This window comes from Neovison vison, chromosome 7 (genome assembly GCF_020171115.1).
Source record: "Neovison vison isolate M4711 chromosome 7, ASM_NN_V1, whole genome shotgun sequence".
Taxonomy (NCBI): domain Eukaryota; kingdom Metazoa; phylum Chordata; class Mammalia; order Carnivora; family Mustelidae; genus Neogale; species Neogale vison.
The window spans coordinates 1208242-1221192 of record NC_058097.1 but is presented as its reverse complement, the minus strand read 5'-3'; the positions used below and the strand labels follow the sequence as shown (position 1 = coordinate 1221192).

At 63.7% G+C, this 12951-nt stretch overlaps 1 protein-coding gene across 1 annotated transcript in view; it reads left to right on the top strand.

Moving 5' to 3' along the window:
• The first annotated feature begins 680 nt into the window (after positions 1 to 680).
• ZFPM1 (zinc finger protein, FOG family member 1) overlaps positions 681 to 12951 on the top strand; it is a 63129-nt gene continuing 50858 nt past the window's right edge. Inside the window, exon 1 of the mRNA XM_044255573.1 lies at positions 681 to 769. Coding sequence (XP_044111508.1) covers positions 730 to 769 — 40 coding nt within the window. The 5' untranslated portion in view covers positions 681 to 729. The remainder of the gene's footprint in view (positions 770 to 12951) is intronic.

Below are 12951 nucleotides of genomic sequence, written 5' to 3'. Positions count from 1 at the left end.
TCAGGCTTGGGGGCGGAGCTAGCGCCGAGGGGGAGGGTCCAGAGCGACCCGAAGCTCGGCCGGACCCGGTGCCGCTGGGCGGCGGGAAAGAATACGTCGCTGAGTCAGGGTTAGGCCTGGGAACAAAGCTGCGGGGCCGAAGGAGGAGCCGAAGAAGCCAGAGGTCTGCCCGGGGCCGGGGGCGGGGCCAGGGCGACAGGGGCGGGGCCGAGACTGCAGCGAACGAGAGTCCGCCCGGGGGCGGGCCCGCGGGGCGGTCGGTGGGGGGGGCCGGGGCCTCGGGGGAGGGGCCAGCGCGGCGGGGGCGGGCCGGAGGCGCGGCGCCGGAGACACGCAGGCCCCGCCCCCGCCGTGCCGGCCCGCCCGCCAGCCAGCCGGGAGAGCCCCGGCCGAGGTCGCCCGGTTAGCCGCGCGCTGCCCGCAGGTTCCATTGAGAAAAGCCGAGCGGCGGCGGCGGCGGCGGCGGCGGCTGCGCGGGAGCAGAGGAGCCGGCAGCAGCCCGCCGCCCGCCGCCCCCGGCGGTCGGCGCGCCCGCAGCGCAGGGCCTTGCCTCCGGCCTCCGCTGCGGCTCCCGGCCAGGCGCGGCGGGCGGGGGCGCGGGCCGGGGCGGCCGCGGAGCCCGGGGGCCGGGGGCATGAGCCGCCCCGCGGCCCCGCCGCGCCCCCGCCGCCCGCCGCCGCCCGCCAGGGGCTAGAGGCGGCCGCCGGGAGGGCGCGCGGCGTCGGAGACATGTCCAGGAGGAAACAGAGCAACCCCCGGCAGATAAAGCGTGAGTCAAACTTTGCCCGCCCGCCCCGACCCCCGGCAGCCCCCACCGGCGCGCCCCCGCACGGCCGGCCGGCTGCGCTCGCGGCGCCCGCGACCTTCACCCCGCGCCGCGCCCCCCGCGCTGTGCGCCAAGCGCGCGGTAATCTAATCTCCGCCGGCCGGCCGGGCCCCCGCGTCTCGGCTCGGGCACCCAGGGTCCGGCCGGGAGGGGTGTCCGCGCGGGGGGCCGGGAGCGGGGCGGCTGGGGGCGCGGCCCCTCGCGTCCTGCCCCTCCCCCGCATCCCCGAGATGGTGCGGCGATAAGGCGGCCCCGATCTGGGCTCCGATAAAGTTTAAAATATTCCATTCTGCAAGTCCCATCCTGATAAGATCGCTCTGTCGGGACGGGCTGAAATTGTGATCTTATCTCGCCGCGCGGTTGACTCTCCCAGGCTTTGTATCTAGAGGGAGAAACAGAGAGACCTGGGAGGGAGAGGGGGCACCCGGGCCGCGTGGAAATGCTCGACCAAGCGGCGGGGACCGGCCCGCGCCCACCCGCTCTCCCGCCCGCCCAAGAGCCGCGTGGCTGGGGGGTGGGGGCGGGGGCGGCCACGGCAGTCCGTGCGCTGGGCTCCAGCCGCTCGGACTCCCGCGTCCTGTCGCCGGGGTCTCAAACTCCAGCCTTCCCGGCCTGAGGACAGCCTCCTGGAGGTCCGACCTTACTCTCTGTCCCGGCCAAGGCCGCACGTGTAGCCTCAGCCGGGCAACACCCACCCCCTCAAGCGAGGAGCTACTCCAAGTCAGGGAAGGGGGGCTTCCGGGGACTCGGCCCCAGGTCACGGTCCCCTCTGCGCGTGTCCCAAGTTTGTCGCCTATTCCGGCTCGCGAGCCCCTCCCCAAGGGCCCGCGCGGCCGCTGAGTTCATACTGCCAATGCCCAGTGATAAAGCGCCGCGCACTCCGGGCGGCTGGACTGCGCGGGGAGCGAGAGCGCGCGCGCACAGGAAGCGCCGCTCCCCACCCCACGCCACTAACTTCGCGCCTCTCGCCCGGGGCCGGAGTACGGGGGTTCCTCCGGGGGTCGCACCTCCCAGGCAGGATGGGAAGCGACGAGGGGAAGCCTCCAGCCCTCTGCCCAGCCCCAGGCACCCGGGCTGCCCATACGACCACTTCCCCAGGATCCCATGTGCGCGCGCCTGGGGGAAGTGTCTACCCCCCAGGTCCTAGACAGGGGGAAAGCAAGCATGTATCTGGGTTCCCGTAACCCACTCCCTCAGTGCGCAAGCGGGACCTGTTTTCCGAAAGTCTCCTTCTATCAAGTCAACTTAAGTATTAAAACCACCCACAGGTCCCGATCCGCGCTCATTCTCTGGTTTCTTTTTCCCCTCCTCCCCTGTGCGCCTCTGTTCGGTCTGTTCTCGTGTGTGCGTGTGTGTATGTGTTTCAGCGTGATGAGAAACACAGATAGCGCGGGCAGGGAGATCTCAGGCTGGGAACCGATCAACAGCGCCGATAAGGCCTCGAGCAGGGCGAGCCCGGGGCCCAGCAGGGTCGGCCAAGCGGTGCGCCTTGGGGCCAGGAACCGCATCAGGCACGCAGAAGACCCCCGCTGCTGGCCCTCTGCGCGGCCAGGATCCGGGCAGGGGTGGGGGCGCGGCAGGCGGCACCGGGTACCCTCCCTGCGGCACCCCCGGGCGCCTCCTCCCTCTGGCAGATCTTGGCGCGTTAAGATGCGAGCGCTGATTGTCACCAAGCGGCGGCGCCCGCCCGCCCGCCCTCCCTCTGCCTGCGGCGGTGCGTGCGGCCCTCGCAGCTGTGCGCCCGCCGCGCTAGCCTCACCTGCGACCAGGCCGCGGGTGTGGAGGGAAGGGGGCCGGGCGCTTGGGGCCACCGCCCCCTGCGCCCTCACCAGAGCCGGGGCGCAGCTGCCCGCGCCTCTGTGCGCCTTTTGTTCCGCGCGGAGATAGATGTGCCGTGCTGATAAGGCGCGCAACCGATGGTGGAGGCGATAGGCGCTTCCATTTATTAACTTCAAACGTGGGAGCGGGGGAGGGCGAGGCAGGAGCGCGGCCTTGGCCGGCCAGATGGCCGAAACGATAGGCTGGGCCGAGCTGGCTGGGAGCGCGGGGCAGAGCCCAGCTCGGGACCCCCGGCCCGCGCAGCTTTCCTCCCGCCCTGGTCGATGTGAGCTCCGATAAGCGCAGGGCCGGTCGGCCGGATGGCGATCGCCAAGAGCGATAAGAGGCCTTATCTATGGCCACCAGGCCCGGCCGGGTTCGAGGCAACAACAGCGTGGGGGAGTCGTGGCTGGAAGAGTGGGGCCCTCAGACCGGGCTAGGGCGGGGGCAGGAGGAGCGGGCGTCTGCAACGGGTCGTGTTGTCGAGTTTTCTTCCCAAACATGCTTAATTGCCAAGAAGTTGATCCTCCCTGCGGGTGGTACAGTCCGTCAAAATGAAAGGAAAGTGACTCGGCGCTGGCCCAGAGCTGCGGGGGGGGGGGGGGGGGAGGGGTCACCCGCGAGTCCTACGAGATGGTGTGAGATAGCCCGAGGTGGGGTTTGTCACCTCCAGAGCGTGTTTCCCCCCTTGAAAGGTGCTGGGGTTGCTGTGCGTTCCTGGCAAGTTCTCAGTGGAGCCTCCTTGGAGTTTTTTTGAAAAAAAAAAAAAAATCAAGGTGGATTCTGTTTCCCAGGCTGAGTTTGGGGCCGGGGCGGTGTGCTGATGGTCTTCGGTCTTCGCAGCTGGTCTCCCAGATCAGGATGGAGACCTGCCTTGACTCACTCAGCAGAATCTTTATTGAGCACTTGCTGTATGCATGCCCTGGGTCCCAGCCCTGTCTTAAGTGGGGGTCATAGGTGGAAGTCCAGTCCGAGATACGTCCCAGAAGGGGGTACCTCCAGCCAGGTCAGCAGTAGCCCCCGAAGCGGGATCTTGGACAATGGCAGGCTCAGTTTCCAGCTTGGAGAAGTGGGATGGTGATTCCTGGCTGTCGGCAGGGGTGTGAAGGGCTCAGAGACAAGGGACACCAGGGAAGGGGCGCCACGGTGACAAGGTGAGGCGGGTGGGGCCAGGCCTCAGTTTCCCCCTTCTGAAAAATGCTGGCAGGTCCGAAGGTGTTGTTAAGGGGACCTCTTGGCAGGGGGAGGCCCCTCGGGGACCATGAGTTAGATACCCAGTAGAAACCCAGGCCAGCCGGGTGGGGGGCTTCCAGCAGAAGCTGGGGACCTGCCCCTTCCATCCCCCTCCATCAGCCACTGCCTCTCCTGGGAGGGTGGTGCTCCCACATTCTCCGAGTTTGATTAAGCAAAGTCTTGGTGGCCCCAGGATGACTAATTCACACCCGCACTCTCTACAGCGGCCCGCACTTGCCTGCAGGGCTGGTGGGGCCTTCTGGTGAGGGCAGGTGCTGGAGAGCCGGGTGAGGCCCGGGGTGGGGGTGGGGGGAGGAAGAGATGGTCTCTCCTCGAGTATTCGGGAATGTAAGAGGGATTGTCTGTGCAAGGCTGTGCACAGTCTCTTCCCAAGTACGGGAGGCGTGTGGGGGTCGGCCTGGCCCCACAGGGCCCCCTCACTGGGATGGCAGAGGGGTGAAGAGAGAGGGGGACCTGGCCACCTGGCTTGTCCTGATGCAGCACCCACATGGGCATTTCACTTGCCTTCCACAGCCTCAGTTTCCCCTCTGTGAAAGACAGGTGTGATGGTGCCTGCCGTCCCGGGGTCAGCAGGGACGTAAGTCCTGTCCTCCGCTGTATGCATGCCCCCTGGGAACACGGGGACTGATTTATGGTGAGCCCAGGGGACAAAGGACCGGAGACCAGAAGGGCTTTGCCCATGGGTCCCCAGCCCTGAACCTGGACTTGAATGCTCCAGGTGGACCCTGGAGACCCCCGTCACCCCGAGGTTGGGTTCTGCCCTGGCTCTAGACAGCTCTTGGTTTTCCCGCACACCCAGGCCTCAGGCAAGATGAACCGCTCTTTCATACTCGAGACAGTAATGACGTTAACTGTAGCTAACACTTAAGGTTACATGTTAACTTCAAATAGGTCCTATTCTTACCACCTTTCCATCTGGGGAAACCGAGCTTAAGTTTCTCCCCTAAAGAAGAGGCAGAGCCAGAGCTGGAATGCAGGCAGCCCTCCCCGAGCTCTGGGCCAGCGTGCCTGTGAGCATCACCTTGGCAGACAAGCATTCCTCTTGTCTGTCCGCCCCCAGGCAGATCCGGCTTCAGTCTCTGCATCTGTGAAATGGGCCTCTGGGTCCTTCTCTAGCCCAGCCCTGGCCAAATCTCCCAGGGCCTCCTTACCGAGACGCTGCTGCGCAGGGGTACTCCCTGGGGAGACTAGCCGGCCCTGCCCGAGGGCCTGAGCCCTGTCCGAGCCCGGCCTGCCCAGCCAGCCCCTCCCTGCAGGTCACTGGGAGCCCAGCATGGCACCAGCCCCGCCAGGGATTTAAATGGGTCAGTTGGGGAAGAAAGGAGGAGGGAATGTGATGCCATTAATTGTACCCCTTATCTTCTGTTTCTATGCCAACCAGACGTTCCTGGGGCTTGACGGACTCGTGAATAATAGTCCCAGCCGGTCTATCTGCCATCGACGGGCCTCCTCCTGGAGGCAGCTGTTGCCCGCTGATTGGTATCGCCAAGCGCAGGGGCCTGGGCCTGGGCCTGTACTCGGGCTTCTGCCCACCCAGCCAGTATACCCCTGGAGCTGCCCCAGGGTCCCTGTTCCCATTTCACAGGAGGGGAAACTGAGGCCACAGCCATGTGTTTACTCTCTGGACCTTGTCTGCTGCTCCCCATTCGGCAGGAGTGGCCTGGGGTGCATGGGCTTCCAGAAGTGGGCACAGTAACCCCTGCAGACGGAGCTGACCTCCACATGGACCTCCTGGCCCGCTGTGCTCTAGCTGAGAGGGGAGGATTTCTCTCTGGCATGTTTCAGTCCTAGCCCCAGGGCCTTTGCACAGGCAGCCCAGATCTCTGCTACCTGGGAGTGGATCTGTCCTGTCCCCACATAGTGGGCTTTCCAGAACTCTGTCACATAAATGGCCTAATGAATACACAGTGTGAAATGGTTGTAGGACTATGGGCAAGGCCCTCCCGAGTGAGCCTCGGTTTACCCATCTGCAAAATAGGGATGATGACATTGCTGGTCCCTGAGCACAGCGCTGAGAATCCCAGGGAAATTCACATCGTCTGAGACAGTGCCACTCCTGCCTCCCCTCCTTCCTGGCTGAGTGACCTCAGCGAGTGTCTTTCGTTTCCAGTGCCGGTTTTCTCATCTGTAGAATGGGTATAACATGGTGCCTTCTCCTGCGGCTGTGCCGAGGGCCTAAGTAGGACTGGGGGATGCTGTGGGTGCCTAATGAGCATTTGGAGCACAGCCAGCGCCCCAGCTCAGGACGGGAGCACGGCCAGCGCCCCAGCTCAGGACGGGAGCCCGGGCTGTTTGTTGCTCAATGACATGTTGCTTTCACGCACCCCTGGACGGAGGACAGAGACCCTATCTCCTGGGACCCGGGGCTTGTATCCCCACCCTGTCCCTACACAGGGCGCAGAGGCTCTGTGCGCCGGGCCTGGGCTGCCCTCATCTCCAGAGTGGGAGGCCACCGCACAGGGGCCATCGCTTGGCCTTGGGTCCTGACCTCACCGTGACCCTGAGGACAAATGATTTCTTGGATCTCGGTTCCCACTTTCGAAGCAAGAGCTCAAAAGCACCACCTCCTTCCTGGGGTCGTGTGAGATCGCCAGTGCCAGCTTGAAGTATGGTCCCAAGGTCACGTCCTTGGTGGATGCAGCCGCCCTGGTCGCTGCTTGTTGCGCTACTGAGATTTTGCCGGGAGCCTGGAGGACTGGACACTTGACGCAGCAGAGTCCTGTCTCTGGCCTCCCTGCTCCTGCCCTCGGGTGTTACTTTTGGGGGACGTGTGGGCGGGGTGCCCTGATGTGCCACGCCCGGGCTGGGCGACCCCACACCCTCTCCGTCCTGCTCCTGCCGTTATGACTGGCAGCATTACGGGTTCACCCATCTTACAGGTGAGAACACTGAGGCCCTGGGGGACTGGGATGCGCTGGAGGCTGCAGGATGGAAGCTGGATCTGTGGACCCCGGTGGTGGGCAGAGCTGCTCTGGGGTGCACTGGCTTGCCGCTCAGGCCACCTGTCCCGGGACCTCTCTAGCCCACTCTTCCCCTCGTCCTTCTCCCTCTCCCAAGGACCCATGTTTGGGGGAAGGCAGTGTCCCCGCTGGGTCAGGAATGTGGCAGCTGACCTTGGGCCCGAGCTGGGTTAGGGAGATAAGCCAGCCCCTCCCCTCCGCCGCCCGTCCCTCCTGTCTGCCTCCCCTAGACCAGAGAGACTGTGCGCTCCCAGAGCCCGGCTTTCCCGGGCTGTCGAAGAGGAGAGAGGGTGCTGGGGTTCCACTTCCAGGAGCCTGAGCACGGGCAGAGCTCAGACCAGCCGTGGCGCTCCTGGGTCCTTCTGTCCAGGCGCTGCAGTGGGGACAGAGACCCAGACAGCCAGCCGCTGCTAGCTCCTATCTGCTAAGTGCTTTGCAGGCATCCCCTCCTGTGATTCTCCTGGACGCCTGCTAAGGTTGGGGTTTTCAACCCGTTGTCCACACAGAGAAGTGGAGGACCAGAGGGTAGGTGGTTACACCAGGGTCACCCAGCACATGAGCAGCATAGAAACAGGTTTGAGGAGGGGGTCTACAGAAGGCTGGGGGTTTGTGTCCTAGGCCTCCCAGAAATCGTAGGCAGGCTGCTTCCCGGGAAGGAGGAGATGGCCACCGTGTGGGCTCTGATCATGGGTGCCTCCAGGAGCTTCCCTGTGGGCGGCTGCAGCCAAGGACAGGCCAGAATCCTGGGGTCAAGGTTAAGACTGCACAGACAAAGAAGTTGCCCTGCCTTCCCGAGGCTCAGTCTTCGCCTTCGCAAGACGGGGTGTTATATGAGAGGACGCTGGGCTGGGCCCTGAGGGCGCCTAGACCTCCTGCAAGTCGCCAAGCCTCAGTTTCCCCCATGAAGTGGAGTATTGATTCCGACAGCTCGGGGTGGGGAGGCTAGGACCTGGTGTAGGAGGTGGCTGGCTTCAGAGCTGCGGAGCCATCGGGGTTGTACGACAATTAGAGTGCAGAGCACAGAGGGTTGTCTGTCTGCTCCTCAGTCCCCCGGGCCTGCTTCCCACCAGTTCTTCCTGGTGTCCGTCTCAAGCCCTCCAGCTTTCCCGGTCTGCCCTGGGTGCCTGCACCTGTCACAGGCCTCCTGCCTCCGTGTCCCTTTTCTCCATCAAGCCTCCACCCTCTGCAAGTCAGACCCAGAGAGCAGGAGGGGAAGAGGGCTTAGGGCCTGGTGGTCATGGCTCCATCCTGCAGTGGGCCCTCTGCTGGGGACAGGGCCTCTCGGGCTGGTGGGTCTGCCCTGGGCTCTCTCAGCATCTGGGGAGGGCTTGGTGGCTGCCCAGGCATCAGGTGCTGGGACGACCGAGACCCAAGGGAAGTCCTCGGCTCAGAGCCTCAGGACTTCACGTGGCCTCCCCCACAGTGCAGACCCAGCTTGTCTGGGCCCCCGCGCACCGCCCCCCTCGTCCTGCCGTGAAGCTGGGTTTGCCGGGCCTAGGTCCCCTGAGCACTTACTGAGCCCCCTTCTCATGCCTTTCCTCCAGCCCCCGCTGAGGGGCGCTGAGTGGCTAACCCCCGTGCACAGAGGGACCCGAGTCTTCGTGGGTTTCCATATGGAGGGCTGCCCCCGGAGCTGCCACCCGAGCCCCCCGCCCCAGGGAGGGGAGAGGATGGCCGCAGCGGGGGGTTCCCCGGGGAAGAGCTCCCCTGGCTTTCCGCTGGCCCCGCAGCTCTAATGCTCGAGTCCGGGAAACTGAGGCCTTCCTGCGGCTCCGGGCAGTGTCCAGCTGTGGTCTCCAGGCTGTTTCTCACTGACCGTATGACCTTGGGCGAGTCCCTTCCCTGCTCTGTGCCCAGGTGGCTGCTGCCCTGCCCTCGAGCTGCAGGAGAGGAACCAGAGCCCCGGTCGACCCCGTCTATACCTGGGGCCATTCCTAGGGCCCTTGGAGTCAGATGGGGAGCTCCGTGCAGGGGCCGGACCATGGGGGAGACTCTTGCCCCACAGCTCAGATGCCCCTCTGAGCACTCAGTCCTTGCAGGCTTCAAATGAGTGGACTTGGGGTCCCTTTTTTTTTTTTTTAAGATTTTATTTATTTATTTGACAGAGAGAAATCACAAGTAGATGGAGAGGCAGGCAGAGAGAGAGAGGGAAGCAGGCTTCCCGCTGAGCAGAGAGCCCGATGCGGGCCTCGATCCCAGGACCCTGAGATCATGACCTGAGCGGCTTATCCCACTGAGCCACCCAGGCGCCCGGGGTCCCTTCTTTTGAATGAACAGAAGCGTTCCACCTATGGCCTGTTGGGGTGTCCCATGCAGGAGGGTTGAGGGCAGTGGGAGGCCCTTTCACATTTGAGGGGTGCAGTGAGTGTACCCCAGGTGGCCAAGGGGCCACGAAGCCAAGCCTAAGGTCGGGACCTGCAGGGGAGAGAGGCCACAAGGGTGTTTTCACCCTGCTGGCTTTGTCACTGATGTTTCTGGCTCCCGGGGCTTAGAGCCTGGAAAAGGCCCCAAGAAGGGGCCACCTGGCAGGAGGGCATGCTGTTCCCATCCTCACCCCACCACCACACTCTGTCCCTTCATGGGCCTGGCACAGCTCAGGAAGGCCCGGGACCCCTGGGACCCTGAGCTAGTTTCCTGCCTCAGTTTCCCCTCCTGTGCCTCATGCCCATGCCCGGCCCCGCCCAAACCAAACATTTTCCCAGAGTACAGAGAGACTCCCGACAGTCACCGTGGTGGCCTTATGGTCAGGGGGGCACCCAGGCCCTCAGGGGCCCCAGCCAGGCCAGCTGTCCCCCCTCCCTCCTGGCTTTGCCCGCCGAACTCCAGCCCTCCCGGAACTGTCTGCCGGCCGGGCCTCTGGCAGGCGCAGGTTTCAGCTCCTGTGATAACTCGGAAAGTTGAACTGGCCCCATTACCGCGCTGAGATGGTTGGCGAGATACGGCCTTGATAATGGGGGAGATACGGCGTCTCCGTGGCCAATAGCCCAGCCTCTCCGCCCATTAACATTCCCTACCAGCGATCCGTTCCCGCCGCCTATCTCCTCCGTTTCCACTCCTCCCGCAGATAAGAATGGAAATTCTGACTTCATAGCTCACTGATTAAAGTGTCTGGATTTCTTGATAATACACAGATAAATTATGTTTTTGAAAAAGAAGGTAGGGAGGAGGGTGGCGATGGGGAGGGCCCTGGAGGGGAGCCCTTGGCCGTCCCCGCCAGCCTCTCCTGGCCCCCGGGGCCGGCCGTGAACCTCAGCCGGTCCATCCTGCTCCTCACAGGCCTCTGGACCGACGCAGTATCCCGGGGCCCGGCCGGGGAGGGGAGGGCTTGGGCGTCCACTCAGAAAAGCAGCAGCGGGAGGAGGAGCCATGTTGGAAGGGAGGGGACCCCTGGCCTGAGGGGTGAACCTCATGGGGACAGGGGATGGGGGACAAGGATTCAAGGTGCCCCACTCCAGCCGGGAGTCTGCCCCGGCCGCCCGGGCTCTACCTCCAGGTGTGTGTGCGCCTCAGTTCCGTGCTCTGTCCACTGGGCCCCAGGGCAGGGTCTGTGCTGTCCCTGGGGAGCCCGGAAACCGTACCTGGTCACACAGTGCGTGCCCAGTCGAGGCAGGGACTCACAGAGCTCCGAGGGGGAGGGGCTCCCCCCCCCCCCGCCTTCCCTGGCCCGCCGGCCCCCCTGCCACTTGTGCCGGTCGGCGCCCGGATGGGGCGACGGTGCCATCTCTGCGTCTGTCTGGATAAAGCCGCCTCCTTCAGCTGATCCGAGATCCTGCGGTGATGGCGATGTGATTAGCAGCGATTAGGGCCCGGCGTGTGGCTAATCCCCCTGCTGAGGGACAGGCGCGGCAGCCACGTGGGGCCAGGCACCCGCAGCTGTGCCAGAGGGGACGCCGAGGCCTGGGGGGGCGCATCCCCCGTGTGTGCCTGGGGCTTCCCGCAGGTGTGGCCTTGCACGTCATTGTCCCCCCTTGTAGTTCTTTTTTAAGTGACTCTCAAGACACGACATTTCTCTGTGACCCCAGAGGCAAGATGCCTGATTGGGCAGTCAGCAATGTCTCCGACGTGATCTAGGAGGCCACGGTCCCAGCAGGCCCAATGGTGGCCGTCGTCAGCTGGTAGCTCGGCTCACTGAGCGCCTTCTGTATGCCAGGCCTGGGCTTGACTTGTGATACCCTGTCGAGTCCCAGCAGCCCTGGAAAGGCGCCGCCTCTGATCTCATTTCTTCTCAGAAGAGGACTCGAGGGGCAGAGAGGTTGAGCAACTCACCCAAGGTTACACAGCACAGAAGGAAGCAGTAGAGACTGCCTTGGAGGCCTAGTCAAGGTCTGGGTCTCCATCATAGCTGGAGGTTCTGGTGCTGGTTGTGGCCGTAGCCCCCCTCTCCCCCTACGGGGTCTCCTCCCTCCATTTAGGGAGAAAGGCCCAGGCACAGAGCGTGAGTGAGCGCTTGGGACCACGCAGACCTGTCTGAAGTCGGGAGACGATGGGGTGCCCCACTCCTGCTTATCTTGGGGGTCATTTCATCTGCCCCCAGAAAATAGGTTCCTTTGGTGATAAAATTGGTTTCTTTCTGTCTTTTGGGTTTTGTTTTGTTTTGTTTTGTTTCATTATTCTAAAGGAAGTCAGCTATTTCCAGTAAAATGTGTGCATATGTGGGGGAGGAAGACAAGCGTAATCTGGGGTGACCAAGGTTCAAATTCTGCCCCTTGGGTGGGTAGCCTGGGCAAGTGACTTAGTGTCCCTGGATGCCACTTTCCTCGTCTGGCATAATCATAATTCTGGCCGGCTATGTGTAGTGGGGCCCTGTCCTCCAGGGGCATGTGCAGGGGTTGGGGTCCGCAGGGCTGGGGCTGCCTCCCCACGCCCTCCCTGCCTGCTGCACACTGCCTGTGGATCCCACCAGCATTGTTCCTGCACTGACTTTGGCAAATAGCTCCAAGGTGCAAAGGTGTGAGCCGCCCCCCCCCCCCGCCTTACACAGCGCTGTGGAGGGTTCTAGAATATTTATCCTACGGCCTCGGCAGTGTGGCTTCCAGAGGGTCTACGGGGTCTCGCCTGCCCCCTCCTGCTGTGGCTCATAGGCACAGCCTTGTTGCAAGACTCAGTTTCTGCATCTATAAAATGGGCTGAAGATGCTGAGGCCAGCCCCAGAGACCTAGGGCAGCAATGTCTCCCTGTCCTGCCCAGCTATGCCCACAGTGCCTCACAGGCCTTCTGGAGAGAGGGACTCCATGCCCAGTATCCAGGCCACTAGCCTCTGGGCCTCCCTGCCCTCGTCATTGCCCCTTGGGGCCCTTCTGTGGAGCCACAGGGTAGAGGTGCAGCTGCGTTCCCCCTGTTGTGTGCACTCTCCTTGGGAACCCCACGCTTCTGGTCGGGAGCTTGGGGGCCCGGGCTCAGGGCGTGGGACACAGCAGGAGGGATCTGAGTCAGGGTGGCCCCCACCCCTCGGTTCCCTGGCTTGGGGGCGGGGGGGGGGTGGGCGCTCCTCCCCCCCAACAAAAAAGAAAAGGGAACTCTGATAAAGGCCAGAGTCCGCGTGGTGGAGGAGCCGCTATCGAGTATCTATCTGCCTGCTCGCTCCAGCCGGTGTGCTCGGCTCCGGCCGGTGTGCGCGGCTTCCCTTATCTCGCCCCTCCAAAATGCCAGGAACAAAAGCCTGTGCACACTCACACTCACCCGCGAGAGCCCACTGCCCCGCAGTTCATGGGGAATGGGATGCCACTATGGGGGGGGGGGTGTCCGCTTAAAATCATCATCATCTGCATCATTGTTTTGCGAAGGAAACCAAAAAATAATCCTCCCTGGGGAGACGCGGCTCTAAATAAGCTGACCCCCAAGAGGCCCTCCCTGCAGGGAAGGAACCTGGCCTTGGGATGAGGGCTGAGGTCCCAGCTGTGCGCTGCCGTCCTGGTTGTGACCTTGGGTCAGTGCCTTAACCCCTCTGAGTCACTCCTAACGGGCGGGGGGGGGGAGGGGGGGCGGGGGAGTCCGAGGATTTAACGGAGCTTTAGAGGAAAAGGAAGAGCATGCACTATAACCAAAGCCCTCCCCATGTGGCAGGTGGCCATTTTGTGTCCCCACTTGAGCCTG